The sequence below is a fragment of the Labrus mixtus genome, chromosome 4 (assembly GCF_963584025.1).
Source record: "Labrus mixtus chromosome 4, fLabMix1.1, whole genome shotgun sequence".
NCBI classification, from domain to species: domain Eukaryota; kingdom Metazoa; phylum Chordata; class Actinopteri; order Labriformes; family Labridae; genus Labrus; species Labrus mixtus.
The window spans coordinates 5,718,502-5,735,495 of record NC_083615.1 but is presented as its reverse complement, the minus strand read 5'-3'; the positions used below and the strand labels follow the sequence as shown (position 1 = coordinate 5,735,495).

Sequence of the window (16,994 nt, the reverse complement as noted above, 5' to 3'; positions counted from 1 at the left end):
TATGTGTCCTTGGTCTTGTAGATATGGGGATCCCAGACCCAGCACGCGTCATCACCACAGCAGCCATAGATGTGCACCTGCCGAACAACCCCAGCCAGCTCCCCCCTTCTTTGGTGAGTGCCGATGCGGTGGTGTCCGGCCGTCTGCAGCGGACCGGCAGCTCAGTCAGCGAAGCCTCCACCACCACAGTGTCCCGCACAAGCTTCAGCGGCAGGCAGCACAGCATCAGCAGCCACACGCTGGGCTCCACCTCGGACTGCAGCTCCACGGTGCGCGAGGCCTCCACCTCCACGGATTACAGCGACCAACGCTGCTATCCGCCACCTTACAGCAGCCCTCTGGCCCTGGGGACTCAGCCACGAGGGAGTCCCAGCGCCGTGGTGCAGGAGCTGCTCTCCTCTTTGTCCGAGGACTCCTGTCTGACGCAGAAGGGACTGGACCCGGTTAACCTGAAACCGCCGAGCCCAGCAGGTTCCACCAAGACTAGCCCTGAGCTGGAGCACAGGCTCAACCTCTACAACAAGAGGAACCAGGAGAGCAGGGTCGGGCTGCACTCCAAGCCTCTGATTCATCTGCAGAGCAACGAGCCTCTTCTGGAGGAGAAGTACAGAATGATGGAGCCGGTGGACGCTCCAGTCAGCCGCATGTCAGAGACATAAGACTCGGCCCAAAACGGGGAACTACACAGGACTCTCTTAAGATCAACCACAAAAAATTGACGCTCTAATAAACTCTGGTGTTGGTTGTAGTCCCAGGCACATAAACAGCATGTCCTCTTTGTACTGACGGGACTGAAGGGGATGAACCTTTCATAGGAGCACAAAAATAAAAGGAGATGGAAAACTGGAGGAGGCAGACTTATCAGGCATCACTTATCAGGAATCAACTTTCACAGAAATACTTTTTTTGTGTTTTATGAAAAATTTTACCAATAGAAACCAGCAAAAAGGGCTCAGGCCCGTCGTTTTCAGACTAAAAGGTCTTTGCAGAAACAATCTGGCTTTTGGTTACGTTGTGGATTGATTTCTAGCAAGAGATGCTGGACTGATCAGATGATATTACTGAAGGGCAAGAAACGGTGTATGACTTGCAGATCTATCTAAGTACATGTATATCTGCCGCTGTAGAGGTCAGTGTAGTGTCTCCAAACACACATAGAACAGTCCTCTTCGACGGGACAGCAGCAGGGTACGTTGGATCACATGTTCTTTCTATCTTTGTCTTTCTATATTTAGCAATGTTAACATTTTTATTGAAAATTCTATGAATGGAAACCTTCAAACTTGTCACTGGTGGATGATTCAAGTAATTCAGAGTTTTTATCTTGGTGCAATGACGTAAAATCAGTGCTTAATGAGATTTTTGCAAATACAGCATGTCCTTCTCACATCTATTTAATTGGAAGCTACCTGCACACGGTGGTTTTGATATCATTCAGGTCTAAAATGTTACCTGTTTATTTTAATGTTTGGATGCTGTGTAAACAATTCAGGATGGGTTTGATCCATCATATCGCAGCCGTCAAATACCGAGGGACAAGAAAATGTCAAAGAAAATTTAAGCATGAACCTTCCTCTTTAAAAAAAAAAAAAAAAACTATTGTACTGTCAGCAGGCTTTTTCTATCTTGATCATGGGAAGAACGTATTGCAAAATGGATCCAATAAAAAAAAAATACAAAAAGATAAGTTCTGAGTTGTCAATTTAATACACTATTATCCAAGAGCATGTCAACAAGTACCAATCCTCTAGATAAATAGGATCTACAACTCACAGTTAGAGGTGAAGAGACAAGCCAAGCATTACCAAAGATGTCCTTTACTGCACAAGAAAAGTGATTTACAACCTGTGCTACTGAAGGCAGAAAATACCTTGTGGCATGTATGTATATCTAATTTGAGAATGGTCTCCTTTTCCAGTCGGACTGAAGATTTTAACAATTGTTACTGCATGCAAACAAAGGTACATGAAAGTCCACAGCTTTAGAAAGGTGTTAAGGCATTTGCTGTGGTATCCTATGGGTGATCTCTGATTCTTCTCTCTGTTGGATTACGTTCTGAAGCATGGCGGTACTTTTTTCTCCTCACTTGTTCAGTTTCTCAGTCATCTCAGGAACGGCCTGAAGAAGAGAGAGCAGAAAGTCAAATGTAAAAAAAAACAAAAAAAAAACGACGACATTTGCAGTCATAAAATCTAACATTTTCAAAATGCTGGCGATGTAGTTTCAAAGAGGCCAAATATAAGAGTGTTTTATGGTGAATATGATAACTAAATGAATGTATTGGCTCCCTCCCCCTGTTAGTCCGGGAACTTCAGAACAGAATGATCATTCACTGGCCAGGTTGGTCCAAGGTATCAACTGTCCATTTGAGGAAAATACAGAAAGCCCATCCATTTTAATCAGCCACCCGAGCACTGATGGCATGTAAGGTGATCTCACCCAGCAGGTCACAACTCTGCTGCCACTGGCTAGATTACTAACCACTTGAACAGAGTTTGTCAAGACACCTGGAGCTGTCATCAAAGAGTTGCTCGTAGTGGCGCCATTTGAAGAAAATCCTCAGAATCATAAACCTATAAGATTTCCCTTTGAAGTTAAGACTAGATCCCTGTTAAAATAAAAGTTCATCACAAATCATCTGAGCCGTTAAAAGAGCCCCTATATTGATATTTAGATTAAGTACTTAAATGATGAATTTGATTGATTATTGCTGTAAATAAACATGAGAAAATAAATCTAACGATGCACACACAGAACAAAAGGAGCACAGAGGGGAGTCTTGATTGTTTAAATTCTTATTGAATCATAGTTTGAGAAATGTATGCAGACATCTCAGTTAATCTTGGGACTTTTTTCAGCGCAAAGTGAGACAAAGTGAGACGTATGGTGAGTTCCTCTTAATGTGGTTTACTCCACAGTTGTTTTCTGATACAACCATCAGCATTTGAAAAGGCTACTGTGTAAGTGGACATGGGTCTTTAAATATTTTTTAGGCTATATACTTTTAAAGTACGGCTTACAATTTATTCAACATAGTTTTAATGATTATATAATGTCTAGATTTTATGTTTAAGCCGACTGATTTCCCTCTCTTTCTATGTATAAACGAGAAAACACCACAAGATAAAAGTTCCTGTTCCTAAGCTAAGACTCCCTTCTATAATGTTTAAGGTAAGTTAAGAGCCCTCTGAGAGGACGACCAACAGGACACACAAGAAAATACAACCTACTAGCCTTTCACAAGCAGCACTGGAGTCCTCCGATGGATGTGCCAACACTCTTGGCTCACTATCCCTGGCTACCAGCTCGATACAAGAAAGTAACTAGGCGTGTAAAAGGCCTGGCAAGATGACGCTCAATAGAAAAGTGAAGCCACCTTTAAGTGATATTGATCACTTCTTTATTGGTTCAGATGCTGATGTGTTCCTTTTTTGTGTTCAGCCCCCTCCCCCCCAACACACACCTGATTAATTTAAAGACCTTAATAATTTAACAGTTGCTCATTTCCATTAGTTTGAATAAGGCATCATACAAAATTTAACAGTCAGAGAACAAATGTTTTTCTGACTGTCAGTCTGGACTCTAAGCTCTGTCTAGTGTAGCAATGACAATCCCAGAAGTTTACCTTGAAAAGATCTGCCACCAAGCCATAGTCAGCCACCTGGAAGATTGGAGCTTCTGGGTCCTTGTTGATAGCAACAATAGTCTGGGTAAAAACAGAGCAATATTTTAAAACAACGACAGCTACCTTTAAAATTACGATTAACTCAAGACTGGCACTTTTTTAGGAAGTTAACAAAACACACATATCCAAAATCCTTGCAAACAGAATTATGTGTGTGAATACCATGTACTCATGGTGTGTGAGATGAGAGTGGTGTTTATGCACACACTGGCATTAAACTGCAACTTTCATTTCATGCGTTACTTATAACTTTGAAGCAAAGCAACAACTATTTGGTTTTTTTATTCTGCCAAATGTCTGTGAGCAAACTCAAAAGAGATACAGCATATTCCATCAAGTCCACAAAACCACTCAGACATTTTCTTTTGTTTAATATACGTAGTGAAAGTGTTTGCACCTTGCTGTCCTTCATCCCTGCCAGGTGTTGAATAGCTCCTGAGATCCCGACAGCAATGTACAACTCCTGTGGACAAAGAAGACAACATGGCAAGTGTTAGTTGCTTGCAGACATCACGTGTAATCTCAGGCCTTTTTGGAAAAGATACTGTACAGCCACTGGACTTCTGTACAGCAGATTTGACTCATGGTATAATGACCATGGCTGTGTAAACTTTCAGAGGGTGCAAGGGGCCAGTGGCCTCAAACTCCTGCTGGAAAAACCAACACTGCCTCTCAACTTAATGCACTGCAGTTTAACTTTTTCAGTGCTTATTGAATGTTTCAGCTGAAGTCTCAGAGTGTGGAGCATCAATTTGTAAAACACAATAGTTTCTCAACATAGAAGAAAATACATAAGGCAGCTTTTACACTAAACAGACTATAACAAAATAATCTGCAGCTCTAAAAATTACCGGTTTAATAATAGTAATAATACATTAAAATGTATATAGCTCTTTTAGAATACTCAAGGACACTTAACAAAGAACAACAAAACAAAACAGTGAAAAGAACACAAATCTTTTTCTATTTCCAAAAGATTCTGAAAGCAACTCATTTGTGGCCTTTACATTTGGTAAACGACTGTGTAGCGTCTTCACACATTTTTTGATTATTTGTGCAGATAAGGCAAAAAAAATAAACGATACTGACAGATTGACAGCCCTTGATACATGTAGATAAAATGTGGATCTTTTATTTCACTGTATAAACTATACTCAACCAAATTCAACAAGCTTGTCAAATATTTCGAAAATCTAATTTTTGACAGTCTGGCCTGGCCTGCGGCTCTAACCAGACATCCACTGCACTCTGCTTTAATGGATCTGCTAAATCATTTAGGTCCCTTAATGTGCAACCCAGTCCATTTTTGCAGAGCCTAATGTGTGGCTAATCACAGCTGGGTCAACCAGGCGGAAAGGCATAATGGGAAGTTAACCTTTTTAAAAAGCTAGAGCAGCCACTCTGATCGTACCCGACTGCAGGCATGCTGTGTTACAGGAAACAGGCGTTCGTCAAAAACAACAGATTTGTTCACTCATGTTTAAAGGCAGGGAACATTTAACCTCACTTTAAATGTGTTTTTGAATGTACGTGTTTACATTTTGCCATCTAAAAATGATCCATAGATTATTTTCTTGATCTGTTTTACAAGTTGAAATAATTCCCAGTGATCACTTTGGTTGAGGAATAACTTACTGGTGCAACAATTTTTCCCGTTTGTCCAACCTGCATGTCATTCGGGACATACCCAGCGTCCACTGCAGCTCTGGATGCACCAACTGAAAGAGAAGAAATTGCATTTTGAAGTGTGCCTTTTAAAAAAACCTAAGTGCTCCGGTAATGTAAAGCCCAAATGATTATCCAATCCTACCTGCTGCGTTCATTTTGTCGGCAAGGTCATAAAGCAGCTTGAAGTTATCTCCACTCTTCAAGCCCCTTCCTAAGAAAAGAATATACCACCGTGTTAAAGCACAAATACAGCTAAGTCCTCTAAAAACCCTTTACTAACTAAACCGGATATTAAAGATTTAGCCTGTCTACTAACACTTCCAATGATAAAATAATGAATCCAACCTCTAGTTCAGACATGCTTTAAAAACAACACTGAAAGAGACTTAGTTAAAAAAAACTAAATGCTTTAGTAATTTATACTTTAAAAACACAAAAATGATCTCACACCTCCTGACACCACAACCTTAGCGCCGGTCAGCTCTGGACGGTCGCTCTTTGTTAGACTTTGTCCGAGCCACTCAGAAACTCCAGCGGCAGCAGAAGCAGCAACTGCAGACGGTAAATTAAAAGAGGAAATGGTTTCCAAAAATGCATTTCTAATGACAACAAATAACATTTACAGATAAATAATCATCAAAGTGGGTAATCCACAACTTTAAAAAAAAAAGCTAAAAGAATACTTTAGTCCATAAAATCACGATATATGATTTACATATTTTATATTTTAGCATTACAGGTTAGTGTGTACTGAGTCAGAGCCCTCTGAATGAATCTATAAGCCACTGAACCTTCTTCTGATGAAGCATCTCCTCCCTCTGTTGAAGCTGCCTCAAATGACGTCCCTCTGACAGTGAAGACTTTGATGGGCTCGTTACATTTCACCGTGCTGAGAGCATTTCCTAAAATGAAAGGGGTTATTATCAACATAAATTAATAAAACAGAACAAAACACAAAGATATCCAACTGAAAATATTGAGTTGTCTTTGAGGTGCATCTTTGCCGTACCAAGGCTGCTCATAACCCAGATAACACTTCTATTGAAGCACACCAATACTGTATGATTTAATAATTAATTAAAAGTACAAACAAAATACTTAATTACAAAATTACAAGATCTTACCAGCATATATGGTTCTGACAAAGGTATCTGGAGACTTGATCTCGATAATATCTGAAACTGGAGCGACATCCAACTTAGCGGCCACTCTTGGAAGCAGATTCTGCAGAGGAAGATGGTGAGTAAATAGTAAATGATGGACTGACAAACAAAATCAATTAAGAAGAAAGATGTGCTATAGTTGAATAGCCAAAAGAGACTAATCTTCAAAAGACAAGTGGATGATAATTTCCAAATACACAAGAACTGTTTTTTTGTCTAATACTAACCTTTCCAAAAGCAGACGCTCCAGCACAGATGTGGGTGTAATTGAATTGCTTCTGTGTTGCCAGGATAAGTGGAGTCAACTCCTCTGAAGAGACAAAGAAGCACAATCAGGGACACAGTCAGGTTGGTCTAGGAGTGCCCACTGACTGCAGCTGTGCCAGTTATAGCAAGTCAAGTCAAGTCAGCTTTATTTATATAGCACATTTATAACAGCCGAGGCGGACCAAAGTGCTGTACAGTAAATCAGGCAAAATACATTACATCCAAAACATCATAAAGACACGTAAAAGCAAAAATTAAAAGTAAATTAAAACACAAAACGATAGTAAAAGTTCTAGTAGACACTGCTGCTGGGATAAAACACTCAACTAGAGATAAAAGCCAAGGAAAAGAAATGGGTTTTTAGCAAGGTTACATACATCAGGGATGTGATAGGCAAAGTACAAAAATGCTAGCGTAGTCTATTACTGGGAAACACCTGAATTGATCATTTAAGTCTTGTGGATCCAATTATCCAGGTAAAAAATCCAGAATCCCAGATAAATATGGAAGAATCAAATTGCTGACACATACATGAGCAGATAAAACACAAAACATTCAACACTCCCTCAGCAACTCTGACAAACTGATACATGTAAGTCAAGCATAATATTCAAATGTGATCATGTGGGACCTTGCACTTTTTTTTTTTTTTAAAAGGTAGGTGATATTCTGAAAAATACTGTGTCCAGTCATGTATTTGGTTTGTGGCTGAAGATTAAATAAATAAAAGGCGTTGAGTGTTCTTCTTGTCACATACCTGGTAGGTAACCTTTATAAGAGTCATTTTGGGCAACCAGAACTTTCTTCACACCTTGTACTTTGCTGATTTGTTCCACAACCTGCGGAGACATAAAGCTTTTTAATAACCTGATTTTTTTGTTAACATCTGTTATTTCTGTTTGTTAATATATTTAAAAAAAACACTTATCCATATTCGCCACAGAGTACATTTGTTTTTCCTTTAAGCTGTTTGGTATTTAAAGGTTTACCTACCTTTGCACAGTCTGTTCCAGCAACCAGACAAGTCACCTCTCCTCCCAGCTTATTGGCAGCAGTAATGGCATTGAGAGTGATAGGAGTTAGCTTTCCATCGTTGTGCTCTGCAACCACCAAGGTGCTCTGAAACCTCTGAAGGAGACCAGTCTGTTGGAGAAAAAGGTCAACATCTTAATATCTGATGAACTGCGCTCGCAGTTAATCGAAAGACCTGGATGTGCTACTTTACAAAACAGCCTGTCGTATTTCAGATATACTATAGACACTACGTAGCAAACAAGGACGTTCAATAAATGAAAATGGAGAAGACAAAAGCCGGGCACTATTTACTACTGAAAACATATTTTCCAAAATTTCCCTAAAACATTTAGAAGTAGTGAAAGATTAAGAATACTAAATAATTATAACTGTTATTGCTGCTATTACCGCAGGAATTAATTTTTCACTTTTCTATGCAGTGGTCTGCTGGGGAGGAGGGAGCACAGAGAGAGACAGGAAGAGACTGAACAGACTGGTCAGGAGGGCCCGTTCTGTCCTGGACTGTCCTCTGGACTCTGTAGAGGAGGTGGGTGAGAGGAGGGTGTTCGTGAAGCTGACATCCATCATGGGCAACCCCTCTCACCCCCTGCATGACACTGTGGGGGGCCCTGAGCAGCTCCTTCAGCAGCAGACTGAGACACCCACCCTGCAAGACAGAGCGCTACCGCAGGTCGTTCATCCCATCTGCCGTCAGACTGTTTAATCAGACTCTTTAACAGCATCACCACCTCATATCAATAATGCTACACATTGTCTGTGTTTTTAATTTTAATAACAATAACTCTTCCTGGGGCTCTGGTGGGGCAGTGGTTAGTGCGCGCACCCCATGTATGGAGGCTGTCGTCTCAAGCGGGCGGCCCGGGGTTCACATCCCACCTGTGGCTTCTTTCCCGCATGTCGTTCCCCTCTCTCTCTCTCTCGCCGTGATTTCCGACTCTATCCACTGTCCTATCTCTCCATTAAAAGGCACAAAAATCCCCAAAATAAATCTTAAAAAACTCTTTCCACAAGTGGAAGTGTACATACCTTGTATTATTCTATTATTGTATTTTTTCACCCTTTATTTAACGGATGTAATTATGTTTGATTTTTAACTTCTTGTTATTTTTTTAATAATTATATTCCTGTTTCCTGTTTCCTTGAGCTGTTGTAACACAAACACCCCATGGGGGATCAATAAAGTTTATCTTTATCTTTAATAGTTTAAAAACTATTTGTGAATAAAGATTTGGGGAAACTAATGGTTCACTTTTGCATTTTAAACAATCTGTGAAAATATTGGAACCAGCTCCCTCTGGACACTATAAAGGTTAATAAAGGTCATTCACATAAAGTCAAAAGACACTTTAAATCAAAAATACAGTATGGTATGTTATCACCCATTGCTATATGTCTCAACATCAACATTAACATAAAAGCTTTAGGTAACACCTGCTGTCAATGACAAAGGTCCAGTTTCGTAACAGCTGTTTTAAGTTTCATAACCTGAGCTACCTGTGCTAACAACAGATAGGGACACCTTGCGCAAAATGAAACGCGTTTTGCTGCTTTATCTTCTATGCATCTATATTATCTGTTAGACAGGACAACTAACCTGTCACAATAAATTCAGTATAGATAGAAACATGGTTTTCCAGACGACCACGACTTGTTTAAACCACGACTAAATTAGCTCGTAGGCTAACAGCTGCTACAAAACAACAAGTTACGGTGACTACGTGTTACGTTTTAACAGTCTGCCGTAAAACTTCAATATAAAGCCTGCATGTGCTTCTACGTTACAACTGTCAACAGTCTTACCAGTTGTTTCAGACTCGTCTTGTTCAATGCTCTGTTCATCTTGGACCTCGCTTGCTTGCTGCCTCTCACCGCTGCAGAGACAAAACTGTGCCAAAGGTCCTCTGTCGTTTGTGAGAAAATCTCGCGAGATTTGGCCGATCCACAACGAAAACTTCCGGTGATATCGCCCCCTCCCTTTCAGATAGTATAAAGTAAGTTAATGCTCTCGCTGGCATTTAAATGTCTTTCACGAGATCAAGGCATTATTTTTGTTTTTTTGCAAAAAAATATTAAAACACTTAACACTTGGTCAAAAAACGTAGATAATAAGGTAAAAATAAAACTTGAATACAGGTAGTCTACATTTACAATCCTTACTTCAGGGCACAATATTATACATAATACAATATTAACCCTGACCAATAATTAGCATTTCATACATTATATGAGACCACAAAGCATGAACATGCATGTTATTCTCTGATTAATCAATTAAAACAATGTAAATGTTTGATTTAATACCCCCCAGAAAAAAAGCTTATAAACTCATAAAGTCACATAATACTTTAAATTTTGTGTGATTCTCTAAATTAATAAATTGTGCCGATGGGCCCTCTTTCCTTTTACATGATTGCCCACAATTGATTGTTTCATGCAAAGGAAATTTAAAGTTATTCATAAAATAATTTTAATTAACAGTAGCCTTATATCAATGCCTTTATTTATTCAGAGGCTCGTAACAAATACATTAAAATAGCCATTTGGATTCATGAAATATCCACACACAACGAACAAACTGATATTTATACTACTTCTAAATGTTGCAGTGGGATGATCTCTCTGTTGTCCAAGGTCCACAAAAGAATATTCCTCCAGTAGAGGGCCCTCTCCAGTAGGGTGAGACCACTGGTGAACTATTACAGACACATACATACATACATGCAACAAAAAAAGGAGATTAAAAAAAAAAAATTACCATTGATAAACAGTCGAGCCAACAAATCATAAATAAATCAGTAATAATAATAATAATAGTAAACACTTTGAAAGCATATCATTTTCATCATTTTTAAAAGTAACAAAATAAAAGAACATGATGTGAAAGTATTCACACAATTTTTCTGTTTATTAAAAGAAATCCAGAACCAGTGTGCTGTAACGAACCCATCAATAGTCTGAATCTCACCTCAAAACTTTAAAACACAAATATTGAAATTGATAAGTTTGCCACGAAAAAACACACATAAGAACCCGAACATCAAGTGACAGTACTACAAGAAAAACAACAACAAAAGCATTTCAACTGAATAAAACTGAATACCTCTCAATGTGTCCTTTCAATTGTATTGTCAGTCATCAGTGATCATTTGCTTTGACTTATGATAGAGACAGGCGAAAACGCAAAAAAGATTAAAAAAGAAAATAAAAAAAACTCCCTAAGCTGACCCAGGGAGCAAAAAAAAAAAAAGAAAAGAAAGAAAGAGCAGGGGTCCAGGAGGAGATTTGCATGGCACCCTCTCTCAATGGACTCACAGAGGTCCCGGTTTGCAGACGTCACTGGTCGAGAGGATCTTTGTTTTCTCTCCACCTCTCGGTGGAGGAAGTTTATCACCCAGTCTGGGACGGGACGGTCTCCTCTGCCGCTCCTCTCCTCCGTCTATCACTTTGTACTGCGCTCGTTCTCCTGTATGGTGGATATTCTGCTCAATACGTCTTTCTTGGATGATATGGGGGATCATTCCAAAAGTAAGTTATTTCTACATCCCATCATTTAGGGAAACTCTGCTGGTTTATTCTTAGTTTGCAATCTCAGGGTTATATATTCTGCACGGCATAGTTTGAATTTGATGATTTGTTGCAGATACATTTCGACTAATTTCGAAAACTGCAAAAAGAAAAATATCTGTACCGACGAAGACTTTCTGTAATATTTTTTGTAAATCCTTATATAAACTTATAAAACCTATATGGTAACTTTTATCATAACGTGCGTTTCAAATTGACCCCTGCTCTGTAGGTATTGTAATATTTTTTTAGCTCCCGTGGCTTCATAATAGTTCTTTGATAATTTTGGAGAGATCTGCATGTTTGTTGTGATCTAACATTTTCTCTACTTAAGGTGAAGGGGTGAAAGGGCTTTAACAGGGATGTCATGGGGATTAAAAGAGCGCGCTTTCACTGTTGCATTAATACATTCCCCCCCCCCTCCCCCCCCTCACACGCATACAGAGAAGTCGGGAATCGCGATGTGTGTGGGCTGTGGAAGTCAGATACACGACCAGTACATCCTGAGAGTTTCCCCGGACCTGGAGTGGCATGCAGCCTGCCTCAAGTGTGCAGAGTGCAGCCAGTACCTAGACGAGACCTGCACATGCTACGTCCGGGACGGGAAAACTTACTGTAAAAGAGATTATGCAAGGTTGGAGTTCTTTCTTAATACATTTCTATTTGAGAGGCCATGTGTTGTAAATGTGGAATACACGTTGTGGATTAAAAAAAAGGGGTTATTTAGAAGAGAATAAATAATATTCCCACTTTTAGGGGCAATGTGAATGAAAATGAAATGGTGCAAAAGTGTAAGGAACTGAATCAGAAATCACCTAGGCTACTTTTTGGGTGAATTCAGTTTTATTTATTTCATATTCCATTCTATCTTTTCCATTGTGACCATTATTTCACAATCATCACAGCTTTTGTTGTGTTTGTTTGGATTGCAACAAAGAGACAAACTTAGTTTTAATGGATTTTTTTAAGAATTTGTAAGTAGCCTATATGAGACCAACATACCGTCTCCATCCTTCAGGCTATTTGGCATCAAATGTGCAAAGTGTAACATGGGCTTCTGCAGCAGCGACCTGGTGATGAGAGCTCGGGACAGTGTTTATCACATGGAGTGTTTTCGGTGCTCGGTTTGCAGTCGACACCTCCTGCCGGGGGACGAGTTCTCCCTGCACGACGACGAGCTGCTGTGTCGGGCGGATCACGGCTTGTTGGAGCGGGCCTCTGCAGGGAGCCCGCTGAGCCCGGGGAGCATCCACAGCAGACCACTGCACATCTCTGGTAGGCTGAAAATGCCTCTATTAGCATATCAAATGTTTAAAAACGTAATACCGCAAAATACCGCAAAATTGCATATTCGTATTATCATTTCTTCTTCTTAATATTTAATCAGAGCTCATTATTATTATTGAAAGACCTTTTTTTTTTTTTTTTTTTTGCAATGTTTTTGTTTCAGGCAAAAAATAAATAAATAGAAAAAGTCAGCTGAGTAATAGACCTTGATATTTTTCTGCATAGGTCTACTAAAATTGATTTCCGTTAATAAAATTGGAGTCTCATGTATTTTAATTTACTGTTTGATTGTATAACAGGCCTACATGCAAATTTTGTCTTCAAGGGTTTAAACTAAATCTGTTTCTGTGACAAGAGATCAAGTCTAATCATAACGTCTATAGTATTCTTAGTAGCCTATTTTCCCTTTCTGCCAATTCTGATAGATGTAGATCCATTGGCAACATGCTGCTTTAATAGGCACAGACTATCTATGAATCTATTTAGGTTAATAATGTTGTGTGTCATTGAATACATTTCCTTCTCCTCAGAGCCGGTTTCGGTCCGACATCCTCCTCATCACAGGAACCATGTGCACAAGCAGTCTGAGAAGACGACCCGGATCCGGACAGTGCTGAACGAGAAGCAGCTCCACACCCTGCGGACATGTTACAACGCCAACCCCCGGCCTGACGCTCTCATGAAGGAGCAGCTTGTGGAGATGACCGGCCTGAGCCCCCGGGTGATCCGCGTCTGGTTCCAGAACAAGCGCTGCAAAGACAAGAAGAGGTCCATTCTGATGAAGCAGCTGCAGCAGCAGCAGCAACACAGCGACAAGACTGTGAGTGACCTGCTGTGTTTGGATACTTTCACGACAGAACTGAGAGAAGAATGCTTGATCATAATCGATCTCATTTCACACGTGCATGTTTCCTTAGAACATCTATAAGTAGGTTTATGTCATGGCTTTTAGACCTCTTTATTTTTGAAGAGCAAAACTTGAAATTAATTTAAATGTAATTTAGTTGGTTGAACTTTGTCAGACAGAGAACAAATTGTTCTAATGTTCACGTAAAATGTTACCACAGATGTGTTTAAATTAATTAAGAAATTAAGAATTGAATCAGTAATTCTGTTTACGTGAGAGAGAAAAAAATAAAATAGCCTAAGGGAACGCATTAATACACGATTCTTTTTCAAATATTTGAAATAGGAAAAAATTAAGACAAATAGGCTAAATAAAAATAAAAAATGAAATTGATTTTTTAACAACTTTTTATTGAAACTTTTATTATCTTAAGCTTTGAAAGCTTAAGATGATAAAAGTTTCAATAAAAAACAACTCATTTTATTTTAATTTTCTATTAGCCTTATTGTTCTTCTTCCTTATTTATCAAAACTTTATTGTAAATTGATAGGCCTATCTTGATTTTATTTGTCGAATGAGAAAATAATTGCTCGATTGGCAGAAAAGCAATTCATCCAATATTTGGGCTGTTTTACAGGTTTATGAAATGACTGTGGATTTCTATGGATTACTGGTTTGCCTATTTGATGACCTTTCATACACGCTTGCAGTGTTATCTAATGTTCAACAATGTTTTGTTTTTTATTCACCTTAGGCTAAATGAATAGAATAGAATAGAATAGAATTACTTTATTGATCCCAAACTGGGAAATTGTGGAAATGGGTAAAAACTGCAGGTTATCTTTTTGGTCTGTCCAGAAGTGACTTAGCTCTGAGCAGACTGCATCATGGTTATTAGGCCTATACCTGGATGAACTGAGCGTTTTTCTCTCCTCCTGCAGAATTTCCAGGGCCTGACGGGCACAGCTCTGGTGGCAGGAAGTCCCATCCGCCACGACAACACAGTGCAGGGGAATCCTGTGGAGGTGCAAACCTACGAGCCCCCGTGGAAAAGTCTCAGCGACTTCGCCCTGCAGAGTGACCTGGACCAGCCCGCCTTCCAGCAGCTGGTAGAAATAAATGATATTCTAAATATATCATAGGCAATAAAAAGGGAATACATGGCTCACATTTAGGCTACACTGTAACAGGAAGGAAAAGTGAAGAGGGAGGCGTAGGCTATTAGAAATGAGACATTTGAGATGGAAACAGATGGCTTGTTGTTTAATCAAGATTGGGTTATTTAGAAAAAAGACTTTGAAACAATATTTTCTCCTGTAGCCTAAAAAATATATATTAAAATCTGATTCCTACAATAAGCCTACTGACGCATTGCTTTGTCAATTCATGTCGAAGGAGCTTGTGTCTTCTGCCAAACTGTTTCTCAACCTTGTGCAAGCCCCACGTGGAGGCGGATGATATGCTGTCAGTGTCTCGTGAGAATGTAATCATTGGAAGTGAGCCTATTGTTGTGTTTTAATAGAAGTCCATGCTTCTTTGAAAATCCAAAACAAAAACAAATTAAAAGGCTTTATGTCATGCATTCATTTTGAGCTTCAATGCTCTTGGAAATCAAAGCGTGGTATAAACACATTCAAATGTTAACATGTCATTAACTGGGGTTTCCTATGACGTTTAGAACCAGCAAAGACAGCAAAGCTTAAAAAAAAAACCCCAAAAACCACAATAGACTAAATCATGCATTCAGAATTATGTTTTGTTAACCGAGCTCTCTGTGTTTTTTTTCCGACAGGTGTCTTTCTCTGAATCGGGCTCTTTGGGTAACTCTTCAGGCAGTGACGTGACCTCTCTGTCGTCACAGTTACCGGACACACCGAACAGTATGGTTCCGAGTCCCGTGGACACGTGAGGAGAGGTCACAGGGTCAAACGGACCTCCACTGAATGAAGACGCGCGATCAAGAAAAGAAAGAAAAAAAGGAGCAGCATGGAGTCTGCTTGTGGATACATTCAGGTTCCGATTGGAAAATTGGAAATCTGACTATTGCCTTAACATCCAGGCTTTTTTTTTTTTTTTTTTTTTTTTTTAGCTCATTGACTTGCTCAAGGACACAGCCGCTGATGGCCACAGGACTGTGGGCTACATATCACACTGCTAATGCCTGAACTGGACCTAACCGGGTGAATACGGGATATAAACACGCGGGCCTGTTTTGGACGTTTAACCTCTTGTATATTTGATCAAACAGGCCTATACAAACTGTGTACACGTGCATGATTTGTAAGTTTCAGTATTGACTGTTGTAAATGAATGAAAGAGATAAGACGAGCTTCGTTCGCGTTTACCCTAGAAAATAAGTTATTAATATTTATTATGAGGACAGACATATCCGATCTTATCAATAAAAAAAAAACATTTCGAAATGATTGTCGCATGCAAAATCAATTTGTTACGCAACCCTTACAGGTGACTTTTACAGCCTAGATGGTAAAATAAATACATTTAAATCCAGAGACGCACTTACAGTTGTTTAAATCTATGAGCTAAACCAGTAAAAAAAAAAACACAATAAAAAAAAACAAATAGGCTACATGATAAAAGACGTTTGAGAGATCAAAATTACAATATTTTGGTTTTAATTTTTTTTTTTCTGTCGCCCAAATTTTCAGGTGCCCCTCTCCTAAAGAGAGCTGAAAGATTAGTTTGCACAAAAGCCCGAGGTAGTAACCAAACTCTGTATATTTAGACCTGCTCAGTTTCTTAGCCATGAGGATCAGTGACTGATGGCTCACGAGATATTATTGATCATTCGGCACATATGTCATAGGTCAGTGAATGGGACACAATAGGCTGAAGCTGTTTAATTCACCTCTGTTTGATTTCTCTCTCTCTATATATATTGTATGTTGTTGCCTCCATAAAGGCAGATTTCCCATCAATAGCAAAATTTAGCACTTCTTCCTTCAAAGATGTCAAATAGGTTTTATTTAACCCAAAGTCACATCGCCATAGCAACCCGAGGCCTATGCTCACAAGTCTAGACAGAGGATAGGCAGCGGCGGCTTCTTATCTGCATCTGGCATCACCTGCAAAGGATACACTGAATGGACCCAAAACAAACCGATCAGCACACAGGGGACTCCCAGCCCGCGGACTCATCCTGTCGTGTCTTCAGTTTATTTTCATTCCAGTTGGACTCCTGATCGACAAATAGCCGCGGGACAAGAGAGCACGCAGGTCAAGTCGGGAGTGACACACTACACCTCAACAATTTGTTAGGGAGGATCGCCACTATCAGTGAAGGAAACGCAGCCTCAATGGAAGTCAAAATCCTGTTAAGTCCTAAAGACATGATGATACAGGCAACTGATGCTGATAACCATTTGCTATAGGAGAGAGCAGGAGGAACATGTTTTAGTAGATATTGTCGATTAGAAAATAAAAAAAACCCTAAACAGACAAGCTTTGATTTGAGTCT

At 39.4% G+C, this 16,994-nt stretch overlaps 3 protein-coding genes across 5 annotated transcripts in view; 2 read left to right on the top strand and 1 right to left on the bottom strand.

The window, feature by feature from the left end:
• Positions 1-1,687, top strand: part of tmem266 (transmembrane protein 266) — a 29,060-nt gene extending 27,373 nt beyond the window's left edge. The window contains exon 11 of the mRNA XM_061035357.1: positions 22-1,687. Within this exon, the coding sequence (XP_060891340.1) occupies positions 22-659 (638 nt within the window). The 3' untranslated portion in view covers positions 660-1,687. The remainder of the gene's footprint in view (positions 1-21) is intronic.
• etfa (electron transfer flavoprotein subunit alpha) lies at positions 1,685-9,747 on the bottom strand. Its single transcript, XM_061035361.1, has 12 exons — positions 9,619-9,747; positions 7,777-7,926; positions 7,541-7,622; positions 6,744-6,826; positions 6,478-6,577; positions 6,145-6,255; positions 5,804-5,905; positions 5,496-5,564; positions 5,321-5,403; positions 4,083-4,148; positions 3,626-3,706; positions 1,685-2,118 (listed from the first exon to the last, which is right to left on the bottom strand). Exons 1-12 carry the CDS (start codon positions 9,655-9,657, stop codon positions 2,083-2,085), a joined length of 1,002 nt encoding a protein of 333 aa, XP_060891344.1. The 5' UTR covers positions 9,658-9,747; the 3' UTR covers positions 1,685-2,082.
• Positions 9,748-11,105: 1,358 nt separating this feature from the next.
• On the top strand, positions 11,106-16,041 carry isl2a (ISL LIM homeobox 2a). Of its 3 annotated transcripts, none has more exons than XM_061035356.1 (6): positions 11,106-11,343; positions 11,827-12,016; positions 12,449-12,657; positions 13,200-13,489; positions 14,458-14,625; positions 15,309-16,041. In XM_061035356.1, exons 1-6 carry the CDS (start codon positions 11,121-11,123, stop codon positions 15,423-15,425), a joined length of 1,197 nt encoding a protein of 398 aa, XP_060891339.1. In that variant the 5' UTR covers positions 11,106-11,120; the 3' UTR covers positions 15,426-16,041. The 3 variants fall into 3 exon arrangements, with proteins under 3 accessions (XP_060891339.1, XP_060891338.1, XP_060891337.1); XM_061035355.1 differs by having other exon boundaries at positions 12,446-12,657; XM_061035354.1 differs by having other exon boundaries at positions 12,401-12,657.
• Positions 16,042-16,994: the final 953 nt, after the last annotated feature.